Source organism: Hylobates moloch, unplaced genomic scaffold (assembly GCF_009828535.3).
Source record: "Hylobates moloch isolate HMO894 unplaced genomic scaffold, HMol_V3 SCAFFOLD_1, whole genome shotgun sequence".
NCBI lineage: Eukaryota > Metazoa > Chordata > Mammalia > Primates > Hylobatidae > Hylobates > Hylobates moloch.
Window position 1 is genome coordinate 147489588 of NW_026652276.1, and position 15966 is coordinate 147505553.

At 38.6% G+C, this 15966-nt stretch overlaps 1 protein-coding gene across 1 annotated transcript in view; it reads right to left on the reverse strand.

The window, feature by feature from the left end:
• Positions 1 to 15966, reverse strand: part of DNAH11 (dynein axonemal heavy chain 11) — a 363007-nt gene that overhangs the window by 320034 nt on the left and 27007 nt on the right. Inside the window, exons 7-9 of the mRNA XM_058446556.1 lie at positions 15598 to 15828; positions 13924 to 14091; positions 3657 to 3773 (exon numbers count right to left, since the gene is read on the reverse strand). Of these exons, the coding sequence (XP_058302539.1) occupies positions 3657 to 3773; positions 13924 to 14091; positions 15598 to 15828 (516 nt within the window). The remainder of the gene's footprint in view (positions 1 to 3656; positions 3774 to 13923; positions 14092 to 15597; positions 15829 to 15966) is intronic.

The following is a 15966-nucleotide window of genomic DNA, read 5'->3' on the forward strand; positions in this document are numbered from 1 at the left end:
TTTAATACTTTTCAAAGCTGAAGTCCCTTCTAGACAATTTTTTTTTTTACACACTTCGGTTTACCTTCATGTAAATTTTAGAGAGCCATTCAATAGTATTTGGTTTTGGTTTTTGGTGAGCACCAGCACTTCAGATTTTAAAGTACTATACTTTTATATTAGAGTAGAATAGCGCTCAGTTCCGGTGCCCTTCCTGGTCACGTCTTTGACAATAGCAGGTAGTGGAATAGTCGTCTTCAGAGAACCGTCTATAAATATTTTTTTCCCAGGGACCAACAGTTCATGGTCAGAGCTCATCATTCTATCCCTATGGACGAAATATTTTTCTAAGTACACAGCCTTGTAATTTTTTCCTCTGCCATTACACTTGCAGCAGTTTATCCTCATCAGTATGTTATTTCATTACTTGAACTACCAGTCAGTCCACCTCGCCTCAAGTAGTTATTAAACGCCACTTTGTACAAGTCACCATGGAAGGCAATCTACACAGAAGCTGTAAGATGATGCCACACCCCCACCAAGCTTATGACAGTAGGATCTCATATTTGTTCAGTAAACAGGACAAATGTGTGAAAAGTTAAAGAAAAAAACCTTTTACCTAAGGGATTAAATTGTTTAGAAAAAAAATTAACTGACAGGTACTATAACAGAATTCATATTAATGGTTGCGAAAAAGAGAGACTTGAATTGAAAATGGTAGGAACCTCTGTAATTGAGATTTCACTCTACATGTTTTTTAGTTATTTATAAAAGCATGAAAGAAAACTAGTTCCAGTAGCAAAGAATATGATAGACTATCACACATTTAAAAAAATAATACTTGAATTCTGTTATAAAGGCAAGAAAAAATTTTATGACTCTTTGTTAAGTGAAGAAGATTACAGTAGAGGATTAAAATATAATGTCATTTTTGTCAAAGAGAAACGTATGCATATCTAGACAAAGAAAAAATAGCGGCAATATTAAATATAATAGTAATTATACCTGAGAGATGAGATTACAGGTCATTTTATAACAACAGGCTGTACATTTCGGCTGACAGCACCTGAGTTTCATTGAAGAATTCTTATAAAACAAAGAACTATTTGATCCTCATGAATTTTTTTTTTAATATTTTAAGTTCTGAGATACATGTACACAATGTGCAGGTTTGTTACATAGGTATACATGTGCCATGGTGGTTTGCTGCACCCATCAACCCATCATCTACATTGGGTATTTCTCCTAATGCTATCTGTCCTGTAGCCCCCCACTCCCCGACAGGCCTTGGTGTGTGATGTTCCCCTCCCTGTGTGCATGTGTTCTCATTGTTTAACTCCCACTTTTGAGTGAGAACATGCAGTGTTTGGTTTTCTGTTCCTGTGTTAGTTTGCTGAGAATGTTGGTTTCCAGCTTCATCCATGTCCCTGCAAAGGACATGAACTCATTCTTCTTTATGGCTGCATAGTATTCCATGGTGTGTATGTGTCACATTTTCTTTATCCATTCTATCATTGATGGGCATTTGGGTTGGTTCCAAGTCTTTGCTGTTGCGAACAGTGCTGCAATAAACATATGTGTGCATGTGTCTTTATAGAAGAATGACTTATAATCCTTTAGGTATATACCCAGTAATGGTATTGCCAGGTCAAATGGTATTTCTGGTTCTAGATCCTTGAGGAATTGCCACACTGTCTTCCACAAAGGTTGAACTAATTTGTTGCACTCCCACCAACAGTGTAAAAGCATTCCTATTTCTCCACATCCCCTCTAGCATCTGTTGTTTCCTGACTTTTTAATGATCGCCATTCTAACTGGCATGAGGTGGTATGTCATTATGGTTTTGATTTGCATTTCTCTAATGACCAGTGATGAGCTTTTTTTCATGTTTCTTGGCCACATAAATGTCTCTTTTTGAGAAGTGTCTGTTCATGTCTTTTGCCCACTTTTTGATGGGGTTGTTTTTTTCTTGTAAATTTGTTTAAGTTCCTTGTAGATTCTGGATATTAGCCCTTTGTCAGAGGGATAGATTGCAAAACTTTTCTCCTATTCTGTAGGTTGCCTGCTCACTCTGATGATAGTTTCTTTTGCTGTGGAGACACATTTTAGTTTAATTAGATCCCATTTGTCAATTTTGGCTTTTGTTGCAATTCCTTTTGGTGTCTTATTCATGAAGTCTTTGCCCATGCCTATGTCCTCAATGGTATTGCCTGGGATTTCTTCTAGGGGTATTATGGTTTTAGGTCTTACCTTTAAGTCTTTAATCCATCTTAATTTTTCTATAAGGTGTAAGGAAGAGGTCCAGTTTCAGTTTTCTGCATATGGCAAGCCAGTTTTCCCAACACCATTTATTAAATAGTGAATCATTTCCCCATTGCTTGTTTTTGTCAGGTTTGTCAAAGATCAGATGGTTGTAGATGTGTGGCATTATTTCTGAGGCCTCTGTTCTGTTCCATTGGTCTACATATCTGTTTTGGTACCAGTACTATACTGTTTTGGTTACTGTAGCCTTGTAGTGTAGTTTCAAGTCAGGTAGCATGATGCCTCCAGCCTTGTTCTTTTTGCTTAGGACTGTATTGGCTATATGTGCTCTTTTTTGGTTCCATATGAACTTTAAAGTAGTTTTTTCTAATTCTGTGTAGAAAGTCAGTGGTAGCTTGATGGGGATAGCATTGAATCTATAAATTACTTTGGGCAGTATGGCCATTTTCACGATATTGATTCTTCCTATCCAGATCCTCATGAATTCTTTATGTTAAAATGCTTAACTGGGGCCAGAGAATGCTGGTGGCTTCTCCACTGACTAGCCAATTCATCTGAAGGTCAAAATCAAACAATAAAAATCTGTGTCTGCTATATTGTTTGGCACTGCCATTCTCAATGAATTATACCCATGATTTCTTAGCTCTCTTTCTTCTGATATCGAACCCTCCATCCCTCTTTTGGGACATTATCTAATTATTAATTTATACTTGATTTGTGATTTTTTTCTTTGTCAAGCAAGTTTTACATGGTGTTCCTATTCCTCATATTATAAGCTTTTCATCTGGGGACTCTATTGAGATGCTTTTCTTTTATATAACTCTTAACTATATTTCATCAGTTCTGTGACAAGCATACTTTTGTTTCAAAATCTCTGCGATTGAAATACATTATGCAATCAATGAAATCATAATTATTTGGCAGCATTTTTTATTGTTACACAAAATAATGGTGTGTCTGATAATCAATGATGTCTTATGCCTGGGTAAATACAGTATATAAATTGCTATTTGTTTCAGTCAGAATAATAAAATAGGCAGATGAACCTAACATAGCTAAACAATGGTAAATAAAAGAAATTCCTGAATTAAGGTATTTTTCACTTTTCACTGTGACTTAATTTTGAATCAATATTTCGTTGGCCAGGGCAAATTTGCTGTGAAGATAATGAGAGCTAAAACACTGTGAATGCAAGAAAAGAACAGTAACTAACCGTCCTAAAATAATCTTGTCCAAAGTGTCATTATTCATTAGTACACTCTTCAAAGTTTATTATTCAGTGAGCTGAATTTGAAGGGAATATGATTAGTTAACCTAGTTAATACTCTACCTGAATGAGAATTCACCCCTTTCATCTAACAGCCTGTATTATTCATTAGTAAAACGTTTTTTATGATAGCTTCTTCAGAACTAACCTTAAATGCAGCTTCTAAGCCATTGCAGTTAAAGAAAGCTTCACAAATAATTGTCCCAAGCCTTCTGTCAAATTCCAGAGTTTTGGACTTAAATGCCACATAATCACTTTCAAATTCCTGTAAAATTCAAAGTGAAATATTAGTGTATTGGAAATAACCCAACAGTGAAAATAGCAATCACACAAGCATGACCTTACTTTAGCTCTCTCTCGCTTGCTGTCTCTGAGTGAATTTATTTTTCATAGCAGGATTCCAGGGAAGATCAAGAAAGAGCTATATCTGACTGACTGTGCAAGTGCCACCTTACAGAATCACTGAAAGCTTAGCACTGTTCCCCTATGCTTTCCTGATTCTTTTCAGTGACTCAGGCCTCAACAGCAGTGCTTTGGCTCACATGCTCACATAGAAGCCTCAGTCTCTCCTCCTTCTCCCAATTCATTTTGATTATAAATGAAAAAGTGAAGTTTTTCAGAAAAGAAAAAAGAACCTATCCTCATTATAACTTTAGTCCATCTATAAGTTTAAATAGGGTTTTTGTTTGTTTTTTCATGGAGTTGAAAATCTACATGGAAACACTATTTCCTCAGGTGAGAACAGAAATCCATAGGTAAGAAAACATCATTAGTGATACAGAGGAAACAAATACTCTTACATTTTCCCAGTCTCTTATTAGCATGCAGTTAACATCCCTCAGTTTCCTCCTAATACATAACTATCCACTCCCATAGTTAGAATGAAACAGTGAAAGAATAACTATCATCTTAATAGCATCAGAGTTGAGTCTCCAGTAAAGAAGTCCCAGGATTTCAGAAACATTTTGGCGCTTTACAGTCGAAAGGCCTCTGAAGTACACACCACAGATTTCTCATAATGAAGGCCTTTGACACCTCTGTAAACTGAGCCTCCATCTATTAACAATAATAACAACAGTAATAGAATAAATGACAGCTAGCTCATGAGTAATTCTGTTCTAAATATTTCACATGATTAACTCACCTCTTACAACATCTCACATAGGTTATATTTTTTTCTGCATTATAGGTGACAAAAACTCAGAGAAGTTAAACGATTCACCTAGAATCACACCACTGGTAAATGTCAGGGCTGGAATTTAAAGCCAGGCAACCTGGCTCCTGATCCCAGATGCTATGTTTCTTTGAAGGAATATACCTGCTAGAGTCTGAATGTTTTATGTCCTTGCAAAATTTTATTTTGAAATCCTAACCCTCAATACGATGGTATCAAGAAGTGGTGCTTTCAGGGGTGACTAGGTAATAAGTGTGGAACCTTCATGAATGGGATCAGTGCCCATATAAAAGAGGCCTGAGAGAGACTCCTCCATCCTTCCACCAAGTTAAGGACATGGCTAGAAAGTGCCATCTGTGAACCGGGATGTAGCCCTCCCCAGACACTGAACCTGCAGGAGCCTTGCTCTTGGACTTCTCAGCCTCTGAAACTCTGAAAAATAAATTTCTGTCATTTATAAGCTACCCGGTTTATTGTATTTTGTTATAGCAACCTAAACAGAGGGCACCTTATGCTGAATTTCACACAAGCTGAAAAGCAGTGTAACAGCAAAGTTCTAGGACACTATGTGTCATACACCACAATGTTATATTTAACATCAAGAGGAAGTTTCCACTTCTGAATTAGAGCCAAGCAATCTCTTCATTCAAGGCTCATTGGCTAATAAAGTAAACACAACTTCCCAACAAGTTTTAACAAGCCTAACATCCCTCTTCTTAGTATGGTAATAGAGAACATACAGCTTAAGGTCACCAAACATTAACTGAACATTTAGAAATAAACATCTCAGGGAGAGAAAAATATGCTAGTCTCTCTCCCTGATAGCTCTCCGTCACCTCCCTCCCTCCTCACTCACTCATTCCTGAAAACAAATTTAGAACTGCACGTGGGACCTCTCCCTTGGAAAGTCCCATAAAAAATTCATACCTAATTTGTTCAAGTACAAATCTGAACCCGTTATCTTCTCTACAAAGCTGTTCTTTTTATACACCCTACTAGAAACTTGGACAACCTCCTTGACTTCTCTGTCAAGTGCTCTTCTAACTATCTCTGGAGTCTCTTTACTATCCTCCTTCTCTCCAGGATGCCCTTGGTCCAGGTCACCATTATTGCTCATCTGGATATCTGTTAACCACTTTCTAACTACTCTTTGCCTCTAGTCCTATCTCTGATTCATCCTCCAACGGCAGACTAAATAATCTTTTTTAAAATAGAAATCTTATCATGTCACTTTCTTATTTAGAATCCTTTAACTCACAATCTTAATTCAGAATTGTCAGTTTCTTAGGATAACATCCAAAGGTCTTAGCATTATCTGCTGCATAAGACCCTGTGTGGTCTGGATGCCACTTATTGCTCCTAACTGTTCTGCCACCTCTCCCAATTTCACGCTCTCGGATCCAGCCACGGAGCCTTATCGCATTCTGTCTCTCGCCTTCACCCACTTCTCACCTGCTTCATTTCTATTTATGTTACAGGTCTCAGTTTACATTTCACCTCCTCTGGAAAGGGACCCTATGTAAATGTTCTCAGAGTACTCTGTACTCTTCATACCCCAGCACCAGGCACCCATGTGATAACTGCCTATCTACATTCTCCCTTGGATTTTAATCTCTGAGTGTAACTGCTGGGTTTATTTATTTATTTTTCACAATTACAGTATCAATATTTAATGGAGTTCCCAGGACATAGCTGTTTCTCAATAAATATACATTACAGAAGAAATGATGTGCTAGCATTATTCAGAAATCATTATAAAAATGTTGCTGTATTCTGAAAACTGCATAATTGCCTTTATTTAGCATCATGAGAAGCTATTGAAGGGTTGTAATTAGAGAAAAGCCATGGTTTGACTTAGTATCTAAAAGGCACTCAGGCTGCCATGTGGAGAATAAACAAAGCCAAGATGGGGAAGAGGGGGCAGTTTGGAGGCAAGTGCAATAATCCAAGTCACAGAAAAGACCTGGAAATTCTTTCAAGGCGTATCTGAAAGAACTGGATGGTTGTTGTGAGAAAATGAGCAAGATTACAGATGACTCAAAGGTTTCTCACTAAGTAGCCCACTGTATGTGCCATTTAATGAGTTGGAGAGACAAGCAAGAGTAGGTTTGGGGAGGGATAGGCAGGGGTTTAGATCTGAATGTGATTTTGAGATGTGTATGAAATATCTCAGTGGAGACGTTGGGTAGGCAGTTGTGTTTGGCACATGTTACTGTGGGTACACAGAAGCCAAGAGTTGAGCCTTGAGAACCTCCACCTAGATTTCAGAGAATGTATGGAAACACCTGGATGTCTAGGCAGAAGTCAGCTGCAGGAGCACAGCTCTCATGGAGAAGCTCTACTAGGGCAGTGTGGGGTTGCAAAAGGGAGATATGGGGTTGGAGCCCCCACACAGAGTCCCCACTGGGGTACTGCCTAATGGAGCTGTGAGAAGAAGGTCACTGTCCTCCAGACCCCAGAATGGTAGATCCACTGATAGCTGGTAGATCCATACACCTAGAAAAGCTTCAGGCACTCAACACTAGACGGTGAAAGCAGTTATGGAGGCTGTAACCTGCAGAGCCACAGGGGTGGAGCTGCCTAAGGCCTTGGAAGCCCACCTCTTACATCAGCATGCCCTAATGTGAGACATGGAGTCAAAGGAGATTATTTTGGAGGTTTAAGATGTAATGACTGCCTTGCTGGGTTTCAGACTTGCACGGGGCCTGTAGCCCCTTTGTTTTGGCCAATTTCTCCCATTTGGAAGGGAAACATTTACCCAATACCTGTACCTTCATTGTATCTTGGATAACTAACTTGTTTTTGATTCTATAGGGGATCATGGAGGGTGAATTTCCTCTTTGTTGTTCTCATGACAGTGAGTTTTCATGAGATCTGATGGTTTAAAAGTATGTGGCACTTCCCTCCTTGCTCTCTCTCTGAACACTATGGGAAGAAGGTCCTTGCTTCCCCTTCATCTTCCATCATGATTGTAAGTTTTCTGAGGCCTCCCAGTTATGCTTTCTGTTAAGTCTGTGGAACTGTGAGTCAATTAAACCTCTTTTCTTCATAAATTACCCAGTCTCAGGTAGTTCTTTGTAGCAATGTGAAAATGGACTAATACACTACTTTAAAATCTTTTTCAAGTAATTCCAAAATCTCTATTATCTTGGTATTGGCATCTACTGATTGTCTTTTTTTCACTAAGTTGAGATCTTCCTGGTTCTTGGTATACTAACTGACATTCTACTGAAATTTCATATTGTTAAAAGACTCTGACTCTTATTTAAACCTTTTGTTTTCGCTGACTTTCTCTGATGCTGTTCCAGCCTCATTACAATCAAGTAGAGACAGAAGTCCAGGTTCTCCACTCGGCATCTATTCATCCCCAAGGGTGGGCGGGGCTCCTTGTTACAGCTGGGCTGGGACTTTCAGTTCCCCATGTGGTCTCTACTGATGCCACAAGTGCAGGTGGCCTTGTTACCACTTGGCCTCAGGGTGATAGTCTGGACTCTCCATCAGGTTTGCTCCAACATCAGGCTGGGTGAAGAAGGAAATCCAGGATTCCCACATGGTCTCCAGATACCACAGAGAATGAAGTTCATTCCTGGCCAGGAGGGATGAAAATCATGGCTCCCTATGTGGTCATCTCTGACATCACCCCAGCAAGGGTGGGAGTTGGAGCATTTTCAGACAGACAGGGTGTAAGTCTAGGCTCCCCACTCAGCTTTTCCTGGCAAGAGGAGGGGTGGGGCACAGTTTCTTCTGTGGTGTTTGGCTAGAGTGGAGAGATGATGGTTTACAAATCTTCTTTTGTGCTAAGCTCTCTCCTTCTTGAGCCTTTGGCTAGGGAGGGATCAGGCTTTTACTGGGCTTCTTTCTGGGCATTTCCTGGTTGCCAGTGTCTTCAGCTCCAAGTCTGGATTACTTCAGGCAACAGGAAAATCCAGGCAACTCACCATCATGTTGTTGTTTCTTGAGTCCCAATATCCTTAGCCACTCTGCCTTTTTCTTTTCACCTTTCAGAGTCTTCTTAAGTCTGTTTTATATACAATGGCCAGTGTTTTTCTTGTTTTGTTTTCCTCAGATACTGTTATTTTATTACAGAAATAAGTAGTAACACACACAGACACATTTCTCTTCCTGCCTGCCCAGAAAACCACTACCCCAAAGTTAGTTTCAATCTTTCCCATGTATGTTTTTACACTTTTGTTATAAACATCATAATATAGATATGTAAGTGTGCATTAAACACTTTGTGTTTACATTTCCTTGAAATACACTTAAGAATTCTTTCTTAATTGCTTACAGCACAAAGACCAGGTCTTCATGAGTAAGCTGAAATAGAGCATTGACACTCATATTAGGCTAATTAATGCCCACAAAATGCTTTGGCCTAAAATATTTTGAGAAGCAAGGAGAACATCTGTCTTACTTTAAAAGAGCTGTTTATAAGCACAATCTCCCACTTACTTGCTTGATAGGGTCTTGGCTTAAGCCCCAGAAAGGATCAAACTTAGTGAAGATCTCAACTTAGTGAAAAAAAGACAATCAGTAGATGCCAATACCAAGATAATAGAGATTTTGGAATTACTTGAAAAAGATTTTAAAGTAGTGTATTAGTCCATTTTCACATTGCTACAAAGAACTACCTGAGACTGGGTAATTTATGAAGATAAGAGGTTTAATTGACTCACAGTTCCACAGACTTAACAGAAAGCATACCCTCTATCAGAGTTTACATCTTTCAAGAGAGTCTTGAGTCAGTATTAAGATCTTCTGGGATCCAGATCTTGGCTTCCTTTTATCTCTTCTCCCCTACAACCCCAAGAACAGTCCCTTAAACCAACTTGGTGCTTCCTTTCTGGGCTTCCTGCAATAGACACTTTCAAGGGCTGTTTGTGGCCGCCGTGCTTGCTGAGGCCTTTCAGGCAGGCAAGGAAGACACATCCTTGGAATATGTATCAATCCTGTACTAGATGAATCGCTGTCCTTCTTGGGTAATTAACTTCCTGCCAAGCAGCTGTTTGGTCTCCTCAAGGGATAATACCATAGTGGAGCCTCAGAGTTAATCTCCATCGCTGGCAGGTAGGATACTCAGCAGCAACAAGATCTAGAGGAATCTCGGTGACAGGTGAGCCATGCTACCGTATAATGGCCAGTGTTTTAGTTGCACTTAGTGGGAGCAATAGGGAAAAGTACATCTCCCTCTTTCCAGAAGCAGAAGTTTCTAATTAAAATTTTAAACAATGATATCTACTAAATGACATTTTTAAATAAATAAGATAAACTTTAGTATATAAATCTGATGGAATGCACAGTTGTTTTAAGATGAGCAATGCTATTGTAGTGATACAGAACGACTGCCAAAATATAGTAAGTGATAAAAGCAAGGTATAAATGCTATTAATGCAAAAGCAGAAAACAAAGGAATAAATATATGTATATGCCAGTGCATGCACCAAATATCTCTGGAACATCATATAAGAAATTTTTAATAAAGATGCCTTTGGGGAAGAAAAATGGAAGACTAGGGAAAAGGCCATAAGGTGAGAAGAAAGGGACTAAGTTTTTACAAATGTTACCTTTCCAAAAGAATTACTAAGGAAGGTTGCTAAATAATTCATTTAATCTTGAATAATATGCAAGCAAAACATGAAAATGCTGTGTATGACTAATAAAGATGAAATCTGTATAATTAAAATGAGAAAACAATACATAAAGTAATAGCAAAAGAATAGTTCAGTGAGTGAGAGCAGAACAATAGACTCATTCTAGGAATTGGAATACAACCTAGTACAGATGAACGAAATAACTACTTTTAAAATGTATTTTAGATTCTGATATCATTGTGAACAAGGCACCTGAATAAAACTTCCCACTGAAAATCAGCAGAAAAACAGACACAGCAACCTGGATCACTCCATCTCAGGGCACAGGTCCTCAGGTGAGTTCCCCCAGATGAACTTATTCCTTTCATTTCAATGAGGATGCAACAAGCAAGATAAATACTAACAGGGTGGTGCAGTGAAAAGAATGCAGGGGCTGGGCATGGTGGCTCATGCCTGTAATCCCAGTACTTTTGGAGGCCGAGGCAGGTGGATCACTTGAGGCCAGGAGTTTAAGACTGGCCTGGCCAACATGGTAAAAACCCCATCTCTATTAAAAATACAAAAGTTAGTTGGGTATGGTGGCACACTTCTGTAATCCCAGCTACTCGGGAGGCTAAGGCAGGAGAATCACTTGAACCTGGGAGGCAGAGGTTGCAGTGAGCTGAGATCATGCCACTGAACTCCAACCTGGGTGACAGAGTGAAACTGTCTCAAAAAAAAACAACAAAAAAAACCACAAAAAAACAGCCCAGTGCTGTAGCTCACGCCTGTAATCTCCTCAGCACTTTGGGAGGCCAAGGCGGGTGGATCAACTGAGGTCGGGAGTTTGAGACCAACCTGGCCAACATGGCGAAACCCCGTCTCTACTAAAAGTACAAAAAAATTACCTGGGCGTGGTGGTGTGCACCTGTAATCCCAGCTACTCGGGAGGCTGAGGCAGAAGAATCACTTGAAGCCAGGAGGAGGAGGTTGCGGCGAGCTGAGATCGCACCATTGCACCCCAGCCTGGGCGACACAGTGAGCCTCTGTCTAAAAAAAAAAAAAAAAAAAAAGGAAGGAAGGAAGGAAGGGAGGGAGGGAGGGAGGGAGGGAAAATAAAAGTATGCAGGGCTTGTGGTTGAGAGTTCTGGATTCAAACTTCCATTCCACCAACTGGAAACTATAATCTCAAGTAATTTAGTGAAACTGTCATTTGCCTGGGGGACCACTCTCTGGGTTACAGTGAAAATTAAGCAGGTATATAATGTGGGAAAGCTCTGGCACAATGCCTGGCACCCAGTACTTGGTCCGTAAATATTAACTGACTCTTAATAACAGAGACTAAGTGGAGCCAAGGGGTTACCCTCAACAAGAATAGCTACCATCTTTGCTTAGGTATCTGAGGGATTTCATCAAGAAACACCATAGAAAGACAGCAAAATTACTGAGTCTAATATTGCTGGACTAACTGTTCAACATCAATAATGAAGAAAGCAAGTCTCTTGCCATAATTGTCTAGATTTGAAACAGTCCCCTAAGAAGATGTCAAAGAAAACACCTAAAGTAACATTCAATAACTGAGAAACCCAAAACCATTTTTATGGGTACACCTGATAAAATCCCCACATTCTGTAAATGGACCACAGCAGCAAACCTTTCGGTACACCAATAAAGGCTCAAAGCCTGATTAATAGGCTTGAGATTCATGAGAAGAGAAATAAACAACAGCATTTCAAAAAGCAAATTACCAGTGATCATTTCTTTAATTTACTGGAACATATTTAAACCATGTATATACCAAAGGGCAGAATGGCTGACCCTGACACACTTCCCTGTTATATAAGCACAAGTTTGTAGTCAGAGGGGATGGGGCAGGAGCAGGAACATGGGGGTGAATGCAATGGAAGGGGAAGGGCAGAGGTTGGGCATGTATTCATATGTACATACAAATATATGCATACACTAGGTTGGAAGTCATTTGTTAAAATAATGTCTCAAAAACTACCAACTGATTTCATCATGAAGTCAAAGTACAAGGAACACAGCTAAAAAGCACCAAAATGAACAGCTTATTAAGCAAAAATATATGATAAATGCAATATTTTAAAGTAATAATGATAGCCAAAACACATTTTTTAAAAAGCAAAGGTCGTTTTCAACATAAGTATGCTGATTAAGTTAACTTTTAGTTAATTCATGTTTTAATTTTAGGGAATGACCAAAGTCAAGGAGCTTCTAGATTCTAAGGCAAGAATCAGACAGGAGGATGAAGGGAACTTCAGGGGAAGGTTATGATGTCTCCAACCAGACCGAAGATCAGAGGTAAACCCTGCCCACCTTATCTGCAAAATAGAATGGGCTTCCAAAATACAAATACCAAGCAGATATATACCTCAAGAGTAAATGAACTTTCTATTCCTACATGTTTGTGACTATGAAGGCTTTAGGCAGAGACAGGAGTAAAATCAGGACCTTTGGCATGGCCAAGGTAGTGACGTCAATTAAATCTGGCCACATTCTCTAATTCTGGCACTCTGAAAACTTGCCAGTTTTTGTAATTGTAACAAAATCAAGACTCTCTTGCAATTCAAATGTCCCCAGGGATCTTGTGCAGGCTCAGTCTCACACTCCTCCTCCACTAGCTCATTCAGTGGCACTAACCTAGAGGCTCTCTTAAGAATCCCATTCTGTACATATTTATTGAATGCCTTCCAAGTGCCAGGCATCTTACAAGGCTTTGGGGATGAGCTCACTCAAATTATTCATCACCATGATCCTATGTTCCTCATACTTTTTTACAAACTGTAGGGCCCTGGTTTAGCAAAGAGTCACCTATTATAGCAGTGTCCTTCTACCATTAACTCCACTTTCCAAAACTGACTACAATTCAGAGGGCTTAAGTTTGCTAACTACATCCTTATAAAGCTAACATACTGCACTCGTACATTTCAAAGAATCAATTGTTTGGCCAAATATAAACAATAGTGAATAAACTCACATTACATATACAATAATAAGAACAAGAGCTAAATCTTCATTCTTTTGGACTTGGGCTTCGCTGTTCTTGGCAAACTACTAAAATGAAGCTATTTTTATCCTAGAACTGCAGGGATGCTCACAGGTAGCTCCCTGGCTACTAACATGCTGGAACTGACAGAGCACAGAAGCAGCACAAATCAGAAAGGTTCCCCCTTTCCTGTGGTTGGAAATATGAAATTATAATCAGCTCTCAAGAATAACAAAAATTATAAGAAACAACCAACATGTTAATGATACACGTAATGAATGGGGTGAAACCAAGTGTTCAGGTGAATCAAAAACAATTTCCAGTGATTCAAGAAAAGGCTAAAATAAAGCACGAGTTACATGGACATCAGATCAAAATGAATTCGTGTGTAAAGTTTCTGTTTAGCATACACAAACAAGATACAAATCCAGACTGAGGTCTGCAGTTTTATCAGCCGTCATTCTGAACTGAAAATGCAAAAGCTTAAGTTCTGATCCCTGATCTACTAACTAAGTAGCTACAAGACTTCAGGCAAGTCATTTAACCTCCTTTGGTCCTAGAGATGTTGGAATGGATGGTCCCTATTATTACTGTGACCTATCTTCCTTTTCAGCTATAAAATTATAGGATCCCATGAAACGAAAATGCAAAGGTACAACATTACCATGTTATTGCAATCAGATGGGTCATAAGTGCTCTGTTTAAAAAGTTTATACAGTTCCATAAATTCTTCACTCATCTCGTGGACTCGTCCATTTAAAATTGCTCCTTTGGTACCACCAAATTCCAGTCTTTCCAGCTTTTCAAATTCCAAAGTGGTGACAAATATATCCTTTGTAAAAAACACAGTAAAGACCTTTCCACTACATTGAGCAGCAAAATATTTTAAAGTTTCAAATCAAGAACATTTTCAAATGTTCAAAATCAATGAGTCAATGACAGAAAATGACAGAAAATAAATATTTTCATGACAGAAAATAAGTATTATTAAATTAAAGTCATTGCTAATTTTTAAAATTACTCTCCCATTTTCATGTTTATTAAAAATTAACTCTCACTGGCCAGGCACAGGGCTCACGCTTGTAATCCCAGCACTTTGGGAGGTCAAGGCAGGAGGATTGCTTGTGCCCAGGAGTTTGAAACCAACCTGGGCAACAAGGAAAGACCCTGTCTCTATGAAACATGAAAAAGTTAACTAGGCATGGTGGCGTGCACCTGTAGTCCCAGCTACTTGAGAAGCTGAGGCGGGAGGATCACTTGATCCAGGAGGTGAAGGTTGCAGTGAGCTGTGTTCACACCACTGCACTTCAGCCTGGGTGACAGAATGAGACCCTGTCTCCAAAAAAAAAAGAAAACAAAAACTATCTCGCAGTGGAAGCAAACTCTAATTCACCATAACTAGACATATAACTCCCCCAATTTTATATCCTCCTAAACGTAAGTCAGGTCCCCAGGTAATATCCAAAACTCCTGTTTTCATCACCCCATACTTGGCAGTGAGTCTGCTTTATTGAAAGCGAGCCCAGGAGACTGTTAAGGAAGGGATATGTAAGCTGCCCTTCATTAGGTATTTCACATTCAGAGACAGAAGAGGCATTCAGGCTCATTTAAGTGATTATGAGAATTCTCAAGACAAAAAGCTCTAATTTTGAATGGAATAAAACAAACCTTATATCAATGACAATGCCCCAAATTCTTAGAGCTTTACAAAGAAAATAAGGCAGTGTCATCAATTTAAACTTTAAAAAAAAAAAAAAAAGCCAATAGACACCATACAAATGTAAGAATGTGTAGGTTGTATGTGTTTAATTTTTGGTTTTAAGGTATTTGAAAACTTTTACACAGAGCACATACTTTTCCACGTTTTATTTTTACCAATGGTTTTAATATTTTTGTAGTATAGCATATATTCATATACTAAAAAATAGTGTGATAATTTAAATTATCCAATAGGTTTTAGGGTATGAAATACCAACTTTAAGCATTAAATATATAAAAGGAAGAGTGGATTTATTTACAGAGGATTAGCTTACTGCCTCCTGATTTACAACTCTCTTCCAGATTAGTAAATTCTAAGAGTCACTGATATATAAAGAGATTTACTTATACTCAATGTAATAATGGAATCAAAAATGAACTTTTAAAAAATCCAAATTAATGATTTAAAAAATGTCCTTGTATCATCATAGCATTGGCCTGCTGAGCTCCTTATGAGAATCACTGAGAAAGGAGACCTCCACCTATGATATAAAGTAAACTGTTCCATGAATCACATGAAAAGCTACTGGCTTTTTGCTCCCACCTTCAACATGAATAAATAAAATCAAAAAATGAATACCTCTATTTTTATTAAACGATCAAGAAACTTGTCAAATCTGCAAAACACCAGATGAGACTGGAAATCCCATGGTCTCAGCTTTCTTCCCATTAAATAGCTTGCCAATTTTTTTCTATGGTTGAAAAAGGAGTTTTTGAAAGTCTTTAAGATGTTAACAGCCACCTGCACCTTTTCCAGTGACTCTTCTATTTCTCCCTTCAAAAGATCCTCAGGGGAAAGGTAAGCTATTGCCTAGGATTTAATGAAAGGGAACAATGATCAAAACTATGTTTAATAGTTTTTCCCTGTAACTGTCTCTGTTTCAAAAAACCACTTTTAAATGCCAGTATCTAAAGTTGGGCCAGCAATGCTGAAAGAAAGAAGGCACAA